The sequence below is a fragment of the Martes martes genome (genome assembly GCF_963455335.1).
Source record: "Martes martes genome assembly, chromosome: 16".
Classification (NCBI taxonomy): Eukaryota; Metazoa; Chordata; class Mammalia; order Carnivora; family Mustelidae; genus Martes; species Martes martes.
Window position 1 is genome coordinate 44,756,379 of NC_137904.1, and position 15,579 is coordinate 44,771,957.

General features: G+C 54.4%; 1 protein-coding gene across 3 annotated transcripts; it reads right to left on the reverse strand.

The window, feature by feature from the left end:
• Positions 1-600: 600 nt before the first annotated feature.
• On the reverse strand, positions 601-15,351 carry KRT19 (keratin 19). Of its 3 annotated transcripts, none has more exons than XM_080826317.1 (7): positions 15,055-15,351; positions 4,404-4,532; positions 2,198-2,280; positions 1,812-1,968; positions 1,349-1,510; positions 1,109-1,234; positions 601-977 (listed from the first exon to the last, which is right to left on the reverse strand). In XM_080826317.1, exons 4-7 carry the CDS (start codon positions 1,959-1,961, stop codon positions 723-725), a joined length of 693 nt encoding a protein of 230 aa, XP_080682443.1. In that variant the 5' UTR covers positions 1,962-1,968; positions 2,198-2,280; positions 4,404-4,532; positions 15,055-15,351; the 3' UTR covers positions 601-722. The 3 variants fall into 3 exon arrangements, with proteins under 3 accessions (XP_080682443.1, XP_080682441.1, XP_080682442.1); XM_080826315.1 differs by having other exon boundaries at positions 4,404-4,900; positions 15,055-15,187; XM_080826316.1 differs by lacking the exon at positions 15,055-15,351 and adding an exon at positions 6,432-8,078 and having other exon boundaries at positions 4,404-4,900.
• Between the last annotated feature and the right edge of the window lie 228 nt (positions 15,352-15,579).

Sequence of the window (15,579 nt, forward strand, 5' to 3'; positions counted from 1 at the left end):
TGGAGAGAAAACTAAATCTGAAAAAAAAAAAAAACTAGTTTCAAATCCCACCTTTGCCATGTTAGAAGAGTCACATATGTAACAAACCACTTAATCTCTGACCCTTAGTTTACCCATCCATAAAAAGGGAGCGATGTGGGGTGCCTGGGTGGCTCAGCCTGTTGAGCTTCTGATTCTTGGTTTCGCCTCAGGTCATGATCTCATGGGTCCTGGGACCTGGCCCTGCGCTGGGCTCCATGCTCAGCAGGGAGTCTGCCTAGGGATTGGATTCTCTCCCTCTGCCACCACCCCCCCCCACCCGTCATGCACACTACACTTGTTCTCGTGCTCTCCCTCTCTCTTTCTCAAATAAATAAATCTTTTAAAAATGGGCGGGGGCCAGGGGAGCAATGCTTGTTTCACAAACCTGTTTTAAAGAACAGGTTAGATAGACAAAGAGTTCTGCAAACAGGAATTACCCTACCAGGAGCTGCTGGTGAGCACCCTCCCACCTTCCCCTGGGACAGACAGGGTGCACTCTGATCTAAATTAAAACCAAAACAGGACCAAGAAGTTCTGGCCCATCTCTAAGGGCCAAAAAAACAAACCCAACAACCGTCCTCAAGCCATAAAACTTTATTGGCAGGTCAGGGGGAAGAGCCAGGGGTAGGGTCCCTCCCCTCCCTTGGCCCTACCCAGGAGTCCCCTCTGCAGGAGAGTGGGAAGCTAGGAAGCTGCTGGACTCAGAGTGCCTTGGGGGTGGGCAGGTTGTTGTATTGGGCGTCCTGGCCCTCCAGCAGGCTGCGGTAGGTGGCGATTTCCTGCTCCAGCCGCGACTTGACGTCCATGAGTCGCTGGTACTCCTGGTTCTGGCGCTCAGTGTCCGCACGCACCTCACTCAGCTGGGCCTCCAGGGTGCTGATCAGAGTCTGGATCTGGGCCAGCTGGACTCCAAAGCGGGCCTCAGTTTCCGCCAGCGTGCTTTCCAGAGCCGCTTTCTGAGGGCAGGGAGAGGGAAAGAGACTCAGGGGAGACTGGTTCCCAGAGAGGGCATGGGCACAGCCACAGCCCAGGCCGTGCAAGGCTTCGCGGGCTCCATTATGCATCCCACCGGGCTGGGCATACGGACCATGCTTAGCTGAGACTGCAGCTCGATCTCCAGACCCTGGAGGGTGCGCCGCAGATCAGTGACCTCCGACTTGCTTATCTGCAGCTGTTCTGTGTTGCCGGCCACCTCCCGATTCAGCTCCTCGGTCTGCAAGAAGAGAGGAGGCAGAAGGAATGAGCACTGAGGCAGAACTCTGCCTGAGAGCATGAAGCTCTCTCTCCCTGCCACCGCCCCCAAGGACACCTGCTACCCCATGTGTACCCGGCTGATAAACCAGGCTTCAGCATCTTTTCGGTTCTTCTCAGCCATGACCTCATACTGGCTTCTCATGTCACTCAGGATCTTGGCAAGGTCGATGCCTGGAGCGGAATCCACCTCCACGCTGACCTGGCCCCCCACCTGGCCCCTCAGGGCACTGATTTCCTGGAAAGACACAGCAGAGATGGGCATGTTAGAGCCCAGAGCCTGCTGGGCCTGGGCCAGATCACTCCCCCATTCCCCAGACGGAAGGGGCCGGTTCAGGTGCAGACCTCGGAGCCAGCACCAACAAGACAAACTAGTGGACAGTCCATTCACTGCTGGAACCCTGGGAGCCCCGCTCCACACCCGGGGCCATACCGAGGGTGCAGCAGGTATGGCCAAGGTCAAAAGGATACAGGATAAAAATTTCTTCAGCCCTGGGAAGTTGGGGTGGGATGGAGAGATGGCCCAACCTGAAACCCACCTCCTCATGGTTCTTCTTCAAGTAGGCCAGCTCCTCCTTCAGGCCCTCGATCTGTATCTCCAGGTCGGTCCTGGCCAGGGTTAGCTCGTCCAGCACCCGCCGCAGGCCGTTGATGTCAGCCTCCACACTCATGCGCATGGTCTGCTCCATCTCAAACCTTTCAAAGGAAATAGATATAGTCAGAGCAGCATTTCCTCTGAACCCCTGAAGACTTCCCCCCATCTCCCACAGGGTTCAGGAGTCCATGGGGGGCAGTTGCTTCAGGCCAGCTGTGGGGAGTGAGGACAGAGTCTGGTCCCCCCACTGCACTGAGCCCCCAAAGGGCCTGGGATTGCCCCTCCTTCTCTGCCCCGGCTTCAGCAACCCACCAAGGCAAACACACTCACTTGGTTCGGAAGTCATCCGCAGCCAGACGGGCATTGTCAATCTGCAGGACAATCTTGGAGTTCTCGATGGTGGCACCAAGAATCTGGAAGATAAGAGGCAGGAAGTTGGCACCAGTTTAGTGTTCTGGCACTGCCCACCCCCTTTCTTCCTAGGAAAGAGAGGAGAGCAAATGAGTATGCCTCTAACCCCTAGAGACCAAAGCCCAGCCATGTCTCAGCCGTCCGTTGGCCAGCTCTCTGGGAGGTCTTGAAATCAGTCCAGGCCCTGGAGCTGCAGCAGGAGAAACCATCATCAGGGACGCTGAGCCGACAGTAGGGCATGGGTGCAGGAGGACAGGGAGGTAAGTCTGGGAGGAAAGTGTCTGAGAACTGTACCCAGGGAAACTCTAAATGGTCTTACGGGAGGCAGTCTCTAGCAATCTGCCGACCAGATGCAGTGTTGGGGTACTTCTGTCTGGAGCCCCATTCAAAGCACATTCTGCCTCAGGAAAGGGAAGTCTCATTTCTTGGGCATCGGTTATGTGCCAAGCACTTTGCCCCTCATCTTTCATGCCAGGTCAGTGGGTATGCCTATTTTATAGAGGCAAGAAATGAAGCTCAGGGTTCCTTGTCCAAGTTCACCCCTGCCTGAAGTCCCTCTGCTATGATAGGCATATTCACGCCATTGATTAAGGTACTTGGGTTTATGTTTTTCAAAGAGCAAGTCAGGACTCATTAGTCATTGTACTGGGAGGTAATTTGCATAGTTTTTTTAATGAACTTGAACAGAATATAAAATATGAGATCACCCACAGTACAGTAAGTATTGTTTCAAGAAAGTTTCGCTAGGGCACCTGGGTGGCTCAGTTGGTTAAACAGCCGACTCTTGATTCTTTGCTCAGGTCATGATTTCAGGGTCCTGGGATGGAACCCTGCACAGGGCTTCACACTCAGAGGGGAATCTGCTTGAGGAAACTCTCTCCCTCTCCCTCTGTCCCTACCCACACTTCTCTCTCTCTCTCTCTCTCAAAGAAATAAATAAATCTTAAAAAAAAAAAAAAAAAAAAGAAAGAAAGAAAGAAAGAAAAGAAAAGGAGGGGGCGCCTGGCTCTCTCAGTGGTTGAACTTCCCAGGGTCCTGGCTCCCTGCACCAGGCAGGGAAGCCTGCTGCTCGCTCTCCCACTCCCCCTGCTTGTGCTCCCTCTCTCGCTGTGTCTCTGTCAAATAAATAAATAAAATATTTTTTTTAAAAAAAAGGAAATTTTGCTTCCATTTTGGGTGTGTGTAGGACAGAGAATGGGTGAAGAAGGTACATGGTAAAATGTATTATTGTCATGTTACAATTTTTTTAAGTGTGTAAGCAGTATTCTATTTTGTTGTTTACAACTCTAGCTGTCCCTCCTTGTCCACAGGTCTGGTTTACCTGCTCCATGGGCGTGGCACCCAGCACCTGGGGAGCACTGGGCGACATCGTGGGGAGCTGCGTGTTTGGAGCCCCAGCACGTGGAATCATTAAATGTCCCGCTGGTTTCTGATACATTTCTTCCGGGCACCCTGCATGCCTTTAGGGGCTCCCTGTTAGACCTATGGCTCCAGCACCCCCAACCCCAAAAAGGACAGGGTTGGGGGGGGTGGCTCTGCGTGTGTTATCTTGCCTTTACCAGATCCTTAGGCCATTAGCATATGTCCCCTCCCATTCTTCTTTGAAGTTTCTAACTACGGGGTGCCCTCCCGCCCCCCAGCCCGGGCCTGCTGGAAACCAGAGCTGCCCCACCAGAGAAAAGGAATGCAGACGGGCCCATGCCGGGGGCAGCAGAGGGTAGGTTTGGCCCGGGGTGGACTGCATTTCTCTCAGGCCAAATTCCTGCTTGTCCCTGCTGCAACTGCGCCCCCGGCCAAGGCCCCTGGGCAGCCTACAGCCTTGTCCCACCTCCTCCCACTCCTCCGGACCCCATCTCCCAGGCCTCCCCACCCACCAGCCCCGCCCCCGCCGCCTCGGCACACCCCACCCACTAACCCGCCCCCTTCCCGATACCCAGACCTCCACTTCCTGCCCCATTGTCCCGCCCCCCCCCCCTCTCGGCCCCACCCTGCGGCCCTCCCACCTCCTAACGGGCTAGCTCCCGCCCGGCCGGATGGTGGCTCGGGTTCCTCCTCCGGCCTCGCCCGGCCCGCGGGGCTAGGTTTGCGCTACAGGTGCACCTCCCGCGGCTGGGCCGCCGCCCACCTTGTCCCGCAGCTCCTCGATGGTCTTGAAGTAGTGGCTGTAGTCGCGGGCGGGCCCGGGCCCCTGCTTCTGGTACCAGTCACGGATCTTCACCTCCAGATCGCCGTTGGCCTCCTCCAGGGCGCGCACCTTGTCCAGGTAGGAGGCCAGGCGGTCGTTGAGGTTCTGCATGGTGAGCTTCTCATTGCCCGCCAGCAGCCCGTCGGACCGGGCCCCAAAGCTGCTGCCGAAGGTCCCGCCGTAGCCCCCGGACGACGAGGACACGAAGCGGGCGGAGGACACAGACACGCCGCGGCCGCCCGAGCCCCCGTGGATGCTGGGCGCGCGGAAGGCACCTCCCGCCCCGAGGCGCAGGGAGCCGCCGCCCAGGCCCCCGAAGGACGAGGTGGCGGACGACTGGCGATAGCTGTAGGAAGTCATGGCGAAGAGGGACTCGGGCGACACTGGTCAGAGGAGCAGCGGTCGGCGAGAGGAATGGCGAGGGCCTCACCTGGCGCCTTTTATGCCCGGGGCGGGCGGGGGAAGGGGGAGGGAGAAGGGGCGGATATCTGAGCCCCGAGGAATTTGCAGGCTCCTGGGTACAAATATGGGCGTTCTCCCAATTGGTCAGTTCCTGGTGGCTCTACCTCCAGCTCTTCCTTCCCGTGGCCCTGCGGGGAACTGCCCCACCCCAACTCCTCCGGAGCCCCGACTGCACTTCTCCTCACCTCCTAGCGCACTCATTCCTTTCTTCACCCCCATCACACACAGAGACGCCTTCATTCACATTCTAACCCTCCCCAGGCTTGAAACCCCCCAGGAATGAAGTCCCCCAGAAAGTAGACTCCTAAACCCTGTCCTCCCTCCAACCCCACGTCACTCAGGGACCCCCTCTGGAATTATGTTCTGAAGCCCCTTTCTGGGGATTGGAGTTAAACACTTTCCTTCCATACATACAGGAGATTCCTAAACCCCACTTGGAATTACACCTCTCAGAGCCTGCCCCTTGGGGATTCACCCACATCCTGACTTCCTCTCAGTCCCCCAGAGGAGGGTGCCCTGGCTGCTGGCCTCCAGAGACAAAGCTGCCCCGCCCTGCTGGAGCCAGACAAAGCCCTGGGGCCACCAGAGGCTCCTGGGGACAGCTGCAGGGAGGCTTCTGTCCCTGGACTGTAAGGGACTTCCTGGCAACCCCAAGCTCAAGCCTCCCCCCACCTGCCCCCACTGGGGGCCTCTTACCTCCCACCCCTCCAGAACAACCCCAACCTCCAACCCCAAAATCATGCATTCATTCGTCACAGATTTACTGAAATCATGATGGGGGGATCTGAGCCTAAAGGAGGCAAATAACTTGCCCATGAGACATTTAGCACCTGCCACCCAGAGAGGGAAAATGGGGTGGGATCCCAGTGGGATCCCTCCCTCCTTGTGAGCATCTGGAAGGAGAGTGTCAGGCTCAGTCCTGGAGCCTGACAGTGTTGTCCTAGTCCCTGGATCAGTGAGTGGGCTGCTAGGCCCTGCAGGGTGCTCACAGACAAAGCAAACAGCTTTGATAATAAGAGGAAGGAGCCCTCTTCTCCATAATGCCCGCTCTTCACCCTGCTCAACAATTCTACCCATCCTTTCTGGTCACTTGAGAGGGCCAGGCCCCCGACCAGACACTGCCTGCCCCTCACCCCAGTTCCTGTCCCCAAGGACCTCACCCCTCCTCAGAACTGCCCCAGTGGTTCCTTAGGTCAGAGCAGTCACAGAGTTGCAAGACAGGGGCCCCAAGCCCTTTGGAGACGCTGCTAGGGAGGTGGGCCAGCAACAGGCCTCAGTTTCCCCCAGTGAAATCTCAGCCCTCCTTTTACACATCATCACCTGGATCACCTGTGGCTAAAGGGAAGACTTGTCCCAGCCTCACCATTCCCCAATAAACTGCCTTCCAGCCACCCACTTATCCAGAAACGGGGGCAGGAAACCACCTACACACCCCCTAATCCATCGGAGCAGCCCTGACCCACTCAGGAAGGCCAGCCTGAGGCTGTTTAAACTAGTGAATCAGACCTACAAGTGGGTCCGAGGTGCCCGAAAGGGAAAGGAGGCGGGCGTGATCCAAGCTGGCCGTGAAAGCAGGGTGCGGCTGGGCCTTCACAAAGGTTGTAGCCGCCAGGGCTGGTCTGAGGTGAGTCACCCTTTATTTGACCCTGAGAAGGAGGCCTCTTCCTCATGGGCCAGATAGTTGCTACGCACACCAAGCCCCAGTTGGGATCTCTGGTTTTCTGGCCTGATAGAAAGGGACTTGTGTTAAGAAACAAAATAACAGAACCAACAATCCCCCCCCCCCCAGATATTAAGGGGTTGTGAGTTCCTTAAACTCCAGAGGAGCCTCAGGTCCCAGTGCCCACCCCAGGGCCACAGTCCTAAAGAACAACTGACTGGGGGTGTCCAGCTTACAGTCTCTGCGGGTCTCATCAGATCCTCTGGCAGCCCCGCCCATTTCACACAGGAGAAAACAGAGGCTTCAAGAGGAGCAATGACCTGCCGGGTCCCCAGCCAGGTGTGTCAGAGTCCGGCTTCCAGCCTCTCAACCCTCAGCCCCGTGGCCTGGGTTCCTGAATGTGACAGAGGCTCAGCTTTCCCTTCCGAAGAGGTCCCAGTTCTAGAACAACTCCTTTGGGTCCCATTTCCAAAGTCGTATACCAGTTGCCAGGGCGGTAAGCCCCAGACTGAAATGCAGGTGGAGTCAGCAGGAATCCCCCATTCCCTTTCTCTTGCCAGCACAGTTCCCAGCATCTTCCACCATGAGCTGTGGCTTCTGACCCGTTCTCTGATTCATCAAGAACTCAGGAGAACGATCTGTACAGGCTGCCTTCCCCAGAGATGGAACTGAGTGGTCAGTAACAGACTGCCCACCACCAGGAGTCTCAGATCTGCTCCTGGCTGTTTGAAGGCAAAACCTGACCAGAGGCACTCCCTTCCCAAGCTCTGGTCCCTGAACCGGGGTTCTGTCGTCTCCATGGCAGGTGCACACAGGGTCAGGAGGGGGAAGGGAATATTAAAGCATGAAGGGACCCCACAGTGGATCCTGCCCAGCTGCCCCCAACTCATATCTGCAGAACCCCAGCATCATGAGGTCCCTGCAGGAAAGCGGGGCTCTGTCCAATAAGATCAGAAACACTGCTCATGAGAGAATTTCAGTGCATGGTACCCAAGTCTCTGATGCTCTGAGTCACTTGTAAAATAGAGATAAAAGTAATAATAGTAACAACCTGGTTCATGGGGTTGTTTTGAGGGTTAAATGAGATGGTGCTTGTAAGGGTGCCTGACACAAAGTGAGCACCAAAAAATGTTATTATATAATGTGAAATAGTAATATCAGGATATTTCACAATATTATATAATAAATACTTACATGTATTTGTTATATTACCATTATAAGTATTCAAGCCCAGACCTTTAATACCCTAAAGCCACAGCACCAACCAGGAAAGCTGTGTTCCTCTCACAGGATGGAGGTCCGGGGTCCTTCCTCCACTGGCCTGGAGCAAGAGTCATCAAGCTGGGAAAGGCATAAGGTCACCTGTTAAGATCCTAACCTATCCTTCCTATTCCAATATGCAATTATTTATTTAGTCAGTGAGTCATTCAAGTGAAGCTCTAAGATCAGCCCCACAGAGGAGGTGGACTCGTGCACATGAACAGAACAGAATTCATAACCTGGGGGAAAGAAAGAAAGTGGAGATCTCATGAACTTGCTTGTCATGTAAATTAGCAACCCTTCCCTAGACACCATCCCCTTCCCCAGGGACCATGAGCATGGATGCTAAAGGTACTTTCTGACCTGTGCCTCCATTCATCGAGCCTGTATCTGTCCCCTGTCTGCCAGGCATATTACTAAGTGCTGGGATACAGAAGGATATACAAGCTTTTGCTGCCTCTCAGAAGCTAACAATCCCGCAGGGGATTATAGAGATGGATTAGTTTTGATGAAATGTGTTAGACTGAATACTCACATTAATTTCCGCTCCTTCCTGAAACCCTGTTAAGCTGACAGTTAGGGAATATTGGAGAGAATAAAACAAGAGGAAAGAGAAGATGATTAACTCCCACAAAACGTTGAAACCCCCAAAATGATAATTCACAAGAGACAGGAGAAAGCTGAGACCAGAGCTTGGGAGCATAGGGAGAGGAGGGCGGGGTAGGAAGCTCAGAGCTCAGGAACTGGGGTGCCAGGTCCCCTAAGTGGGGCAATGGAGGCTTGGACTGAACAGTCTGGCTGTAAGTTTCCATAAACAGCACCAGGCTCCCTTCCCAGACTCCCTACCCAACCAAGGGCAGCCAGGAGAAGACAGCAGCTTCACTCTTTCCCATCAACCAAGGCACAGTTACAAAGTCTGATCATGGCAGGTGTTGGGGAAGCTGGGGGCCAATGAACTCCCTTAAACATGACAGGAGGGGACCTGTGGTGGCCACTTTGCAGGCTGACTGGGCAGGTTCTTCCCACAAAAATCCACCAGTGCCACTCTTTCTCATTTACACCGAAGAACCACTCAGCCCTATGTTCAGGGAGGCATATGAAAGGGTGCTCTCGGAAGCGCCGTTTGTCAGGGTGGAAAGACGAACCACTGGTGACAGTTGAGTAAACTGGGTAACATAAACAGAATGAGTAATGTCAATATACAGTGACACAAAAATCCCTAAAGAATGAAGTCGTAGATAAAAGTGGCAAGAGAGCAACACACATGATAAATTAATGCTGGCATTAATGTACATATGATTATGCACATATGCATGTGATGCACATATGATTATGCACTCAATGACATATGATGTACATATGATTGTGCATGTAAGCATATATGATGTGCATGTACGTACATATGATGTAATATGATTGTGAATGTAAGCATATGTGGTGTACATATGGTTGCGTGTGAGCACATATAGATGTACATATTATGCACATATGCACATGTGGTGTACATGTGATTATGCACATGAGCACACATTACGTGTGGTTGTGCATTTAAGTATATGTGATGTACATATGATTGCATGTGAGCACGTATGGATATACATATGCACATGTGTACATATGACAAGGCACGTAAGCACACATGATTACATATGGTTGTGCATGTAAGCATATATGATGTGCCTATGTGCCCGTAAGTACATATGGTGTACATATGATTGTGCATGTAAGCATATGTGATATACATATGATTGTGTGAGCACATATGGATGTACATATTATGCACACATGCACATATGATGTATGTATGATTGTGCACATAAGCACATATGGTTGCATGTGATTGTGCATGTAAGCATATGATGTGCCTATGTGCCCGTAAGTACATGTGGTGTACATATGATTGTGCACATAAACATATATGATATACATATGATTATGCATGTAAGCACATAGATGTGGGAGGAGATGCACCAGCCTGAAAACAAGGGATTCCTCTGAGAGAAGCTGAATGAAGGCTCATAGTCAAGGGGAGGCTTGTGTCAAGGAGAACCCACACTTATCTCTGCTGTTCTTATTTTTATAGGGATGTATTTACGTGGAACCTGTTTCATGTTATGTATTAACAGGTAATAATTTCTTAAGAAACATTATATGATTGACATTGAGAACCAACCTCATTTGATTCCTCTCCATCGGTGCACCACTGACATCCTCGTCTTATACACTAGAGAGGAAGTTTTGGAAAGGGCAGCAGCACATGTGGGGAAAAGAGAGCACCCCCAAAAGTTTTCTAGGCTCCTGCCTCCACCCCTGGGTCCCTTGCACTGGTTTTCCCTCTTTAGGAAGCAAGAGGGTAGAAGGGAAGAGATGGCAGAACTTTACAAAAGAGACTGAGAAAGAGTTTGGGTGCAGGAGGGCTCCTTCAGGCCTGATGATGAGGAACGGAGGGATGTGGTGGGGAGACCCCTGCTGTGGCTCCCCAAGACCAGAAGCTTTAGGAACATCCAGAGTCAGCCTGTCAGCAGAGACACAGACATTCAGCCCTGGTAGTGCACATGGACCGTGGGGCCGGGGGCGGTGCTGGAGCTGGAGGGAAGCAGAGTGTACCCCACATGGGCCTACAGCTAGCAGCACAGTGGGCATTCCTCCGGGACCTTCCGAAATAACTGGGTGATTTCTAGAGGTGCTGGAGCAAGTAGCCCCTATGGGGGTCACCTTTCTACAACTGTTGAGCCAGTAGGGATTAGGTCTCAAACAGATCAGTTGAATCAAGTGTGTAGGTGCTGGGAATTGGGTCTGCACAGGAGCAAAGTGGGGGCAAAGGGAAAGAGCCTTCATTTCTGCCTGGGAGAATGGAGAGGTTTCATAGAGGGCACAACCCTTGAGCAAGAGACTGAAAGAGTAGTAGGTCCTTATCAGACAGGGGGGCAAGGGGACAGGGGCCTGGAAGAGTAGCACCACTGGGGCCAGTTTGGGGAACCCCTGGTAATTCGGTCTGGTTGGGGTACGTGGGTGAGGGCAGGGATCAGGGAAGGACTGGGGGAGGGGGCTCTAAGCTCAGGCAAGGAGCTGGCCTTTGTCCTAAAGACAATGGGAAGTTATTTTAACCAGAGATGTGATGTGGCCCAACCTACACTTTAGAAATCGCTGTGGGTTCCAAGTGGTGAGGGGGCTGGTGGGACGAGGAAGGTAGACGTGGCCTGGGGTAGGGAGACCAGTTTAGGGTCTGCTGATAGAGCCTGAGTTACAGATAAAAAGAGCCTGAATTAAGTCCTAGCAGGGAGCATGGGTTGTAAAAGGACAGAGACATGAAACACTGGTCACGCTGTGAGGAACTCAAGACCTTGCTCCAGCCAGGTGCGTGGTGCCGTAGGGCCCCAAGGCCAGCAGCCCAGGTCCGGCTGCCTCTATGGTAGCTCATCTCAGTCACTCCCCCCACCAACCATGGGAAGCCAGGGAAGGTGAGGCAGGGCAGGCCAGGTCAGGATGGCCCCTGGTGTTCCTCTTCAAGCCCCAGGGGAGGAAAAACCAGCCTGACAGGAACCAGAGCCAATCCTGGGGGAAGGGAAGAAGCTCTGAGTCCTAGGGAACTGCCCCTTGTCCAGGCAGTGGGGGAAGGGAGAGGGTCAGCTTCCCCCCAGGTGCCACATTCCACACTCTGGGAAGACCGGCTGCCTCTCCCTCCCACCCCACCCCTCCTGAGGGACTCAGAGTACGTGACCAGCCTCAGGCTCCTCGGCACACAAGGAGGGACTAGGCGTCCTCTTGGCCAGGGGTGCATCTCTCTGCATCTGTCCTGGCCCAGGGCTCTCTGGGCCCCATCTGGAGCCCTGTGCCAAACCTCAGCCCATCCCACCTGGGCTGGGACACCAAGAGGGCCAGACGTGAGACTGACAGAGAGAAAGAAGAGTGTCTAGAAAGAAGAGTGTCTGGTGTCTGCCCTGATTCTGTCCGAATGGTCCTCCCTTTCCAGTCAGCTAGTCCTTCCCACCAGGGAAGCTGCGCTGCCTCCCTTGGGGACAGAGACTCTCAGACCTGGGGCTCTGTCCATTTCAAAGCTCATCTGATCCTGTTAAGTAAGAGCTCTACAGAGCCCTTGCTAGCTGCACCTCTGCAAGGCTCCCATCCGGCAGCTGACATGGTCTTCCTCAAGATCAGGTGTGGCTCCAGCACACTGGCTGCCTCAGCTGCTTCTCGGAACACTTACTGTGAGCCGGAGGCCAACATGTGGCCACAAGGGCAACATCCTTGCCCTCCAGGAGGGACCAGGACCTTCCTCAGGCCTGGAGAATCCTCGCTCCTCACCTGTCTCTTCCCCTTCCCTCCATGTCAGGAACTCCAGCTCCTCTTCTGAGCCCAGCCTGGGCATCACCTCCTCCAGAACGTCCTCCATGATGCACTCAGGCCAGGCCAGTTATTCCCACTACTGCCCTCCACCCCCAACAACCCCTGTACTCTCCACATTAGAGGCACAGCCCTGTCTCCCCAACTAGATGTCCTCGGAGCTTCCCCCACCTCTGGCCCAGGGGCTGACTCCAGCCCTAGGGAATGATTAATGAAGATTTGCTGAGAAGGAGGACGCAGAGAAGCCCTTTTTTTTTTCATTCAACCAATAATTATGGACCACCCTCTATGTGCCACACATCTTTCAGATGGGCATCGGGAACAAAATGGTCAAAAACTCCCTGCCCTCCTAAGCTTTCAGTCTGGGTGGGGCGAACATACAGGGGTGCATGGGGAGGAGTTGATCGGGGAAGGGGTGAAGAGCCACTAGCGGAGAGTGGCCATCGAAGGAGGCCCAGGAACAGAGGAAGTGGCATGTGGACAGAGAGACCTCAATGAGGCAAAGGAGCCTGCAGGCCCCTGGGGGAGCCAGGCAGAGGGCAAGGCAGGGGCAAGGTCCTGGAGGAAGAAGGAGCAGGGTGTGTCCCAGGAACTGCCATCACCCCCCCCCCCCCGCCTGGGTGGGGTACCCCGGCGGAGGGGCGTGCAGGAGAGGAGGCCGGGCCAGAGCACAGCACAGGGGCTGCAGTCCCATTCTCAAGGGCTGGGCTTTGTCCTGAGAGCTTTGTTGAGAGCAGCACTGGGAGCGCTGGGGCTGCTGGAAGCTGGAAATCTGATAAGAGACTCTTATAAAGTTAGAGATGCTGAGAGCTTATTCTGGGGCCATGGGGGAGACCATGCGTGTGTACATGTGAGAGGTGGCTTGGGGGCATTCTGAACAGGGGGAGCGGGTGGGTTCCCTTGTAGCAGAGGGAAGAAGAGGCATCCAGGTGACTCCAAGCTTGAGGTCTGAGGCTGGCTTTTGCATTGCGGTCAGAGGACGGGTCAGCAGGGGCCACGTTTTCTCTGATGCCCCTTCAGATAGACAGTGGTCACCCCAGGGTCATCCCCAGAACTAGGTCCTCAAGCAGCCTTAGGTTCTCATTGGGTTCCTCTCACCAAGCGCTCACTGTGCCCACGCCTGGCAGCGCTGACACCCCCTGAGGGAGGGGGAAGGACAAAGGCTGTGCCCACCCAGGAAGCCCACAGATGGGGGAGGGAGTAGGGAGGTGATCTCTGACCTGTGGTTTTCTCCATTTCCAACAAAGCTACAATGAACGGGTATTACCCCTATAATCTGAGATGAGGGCGTTTACATATTCTCAATTCTGACTTGCCCCAGGTTCCACTGGCTTCAAGTTGGCAAGTGGGGCCCCGCAGGCTTGGGGTGGGGATGGTCAGGTTAGCTGAGTTTCTGGAAAAGCTGCTTCTTCCTCCGAAAGGAAGACAGGCAGAGAGGGGGAGGGACATTCTTGAGAGCAGCTGGAATTTAGAGCTGCTCTAGAGACAAAATGCTGAGACCCCCCCTCTCCTGGCCTCGCCTGGCTCCTCCTGGCTCCAGCTGGCTGCAACATAAACATTCATTAGCAAAAGAATCCCATGGCAAGGTGGGCTGCCAGAAGCTGGGAACGCCAGGAGTGCCCAGGTCTGGGGTCTGATGGGTGAGATGCCCTTTACCCGGAGAAAGAACAGCTGAGGTCCCACCCTCTGCCAGGGGCCTGGTATCAGTGGACAGTGGATTGGGGGAGAAAGGGAATCTATACCCCAGCCAAGGCGCGCGCGCGCACACACACACACACACACACACACCCCATTACCAGAGGACAAAGCCTCATTGGCTTCCATGGGCACCTCACGGCTAGTGGAGGCAGGACCTATCAGGCCCAGCCCTCACCAAGGTGCCTGAGCACCAGCCTGAGGCCTTCTGGCCGGGCCAACACTGAAAAGGCCTCAGGAAGCAGCTAGGAAGCCCTCCAGTCCTACCTGAGACCCAGCCCCCCTCCCTCGGAATGTGCTAGAGTTGGGGAGGGGATACTTCCTCTGCAGACCTCATCTGGGATTAGGGCAGGGGCCTGTGGAGACCAGAACATCCAGCAAAGACATCAGCACTAACTCAGTAAACACACAGCTAGGGCCCCCGGCACACAGAAACCAAACAGACGCCTTCACACACACAGATCGGTATCTGCGGTTTCTGAAGGAAGGGTTTGAACTCAGGAAGGAGAGGGGGAGGATTCAGAAACACAGAACTTGCCAGTTTTGCCAGGCCTGTTTTCCCTTGTCCTTCTCCTCCTCCTGACCACTGAGAAGCATTAAGCATCTAATAGGAGGGGCACCTGGGTGGCTCAGTGGGTTAAGCCTCTGCCTTCAGCTCAGGTCCTGATCTCAGGGTCCTGGGATCGAGCCCCGCATTGGGATCTCTGCTCAGCGGGGAGCCTGCTTCTCCCTCTCTCTCTGCCTGCCTCTCTGCCTACTGGTGATCTCTCTCTCTGTGTCAAATAAATAAATAAAATCTCTTAAAAAAAAAAAAGCATCTACTAGGAGCCTAGTGAGATGAATCAGACAAACTGCTACCCTTGTTAGATGGGAGTGTCGAAACCTCCTCACCCAGAGGTTTCCAAGCATGGCCCGCAGAGCCCACAGCACAGAGCAGCCACTGACCAGCCACACTCACATACACGTGCAGTCACGTATATACACACACTCGCCCACACTCAACTCACTCATGCACACACGCTCGCACACCCTCGCCTACCCTCCACACTCACTGTTACATGTCACATGCTCACACGCTCACTCACACCCTCAACACTCATACACACCTGTGCACACTCACCCAGAGCAGCTCAGCCCTCCCTCGTGCTACATACATACATACATACATACCGCTTCCCATAGGATTTTGCTTAAGCAGAAGGTCTCCCTCTTTTAAACTCTCGTAGCTGGTGCGTCAGCCCAACTCCATCTGTCTGCAGATCAGAAAACTGAGACAGCTCTGATACTCCACCTGCCCCTGCTCACACAGCTGGTTTCCCGCTGAACTTGGGCCCCACAGGCAGGTGTCCCGGATCCGGACTGTCTGCCCCTAAGGGAAGATCTGTGCTTACAGGAGAGTAAGGTAAACACCACAGGTTCTGGACAAGGGCAGATGTGCAGGCCAGGGTTAGAGAAGGAATGCAAATCAGAGGGCTGCTGGGGCTCAGGGAAGGCCAACGCCCCGAGGGAGGCCTGGGGTGAGCAGGGAGGGGCTCCTAGAGGAGGAGGGCTCTGAGTAGAGCCCGGGGCGAACCACCGTAAACAGTGAAGGGAGTGAGCACACGGAGGTGGCAGATGGGCGGAAAGTCCCAGGAACAAAGGATCCGAATCTATCAAGTCCTTACTACAGGCCTGACTGCCTAAGTGCATGACATA

Bases quoted from the DNA above. Each gene is read 5' to 3' on its own strand.
- KRT19 (XM_080826315.1), bottom strand. From the start codon at position 4,823: ATGACTTCCTACAGCTATCGCCAGTCGTCCGCCACCTCGTCCTTCGGG. The intron at 1,969-2,197 runs GTGAGTGTGTTT...TTCCTTTGAAAG, and splicing joins GCGGATGACTTCCGAACCAA to GTTTGAGATGGAGCAGACCA. The intron at 1,511-1,811 runs GTGGGTTTCAGG...GTGTCTTTCCAG, and splicing joins TGAAGAAGAACCATGAGGAG to GAAATCAGTGCCCTGAGGGG.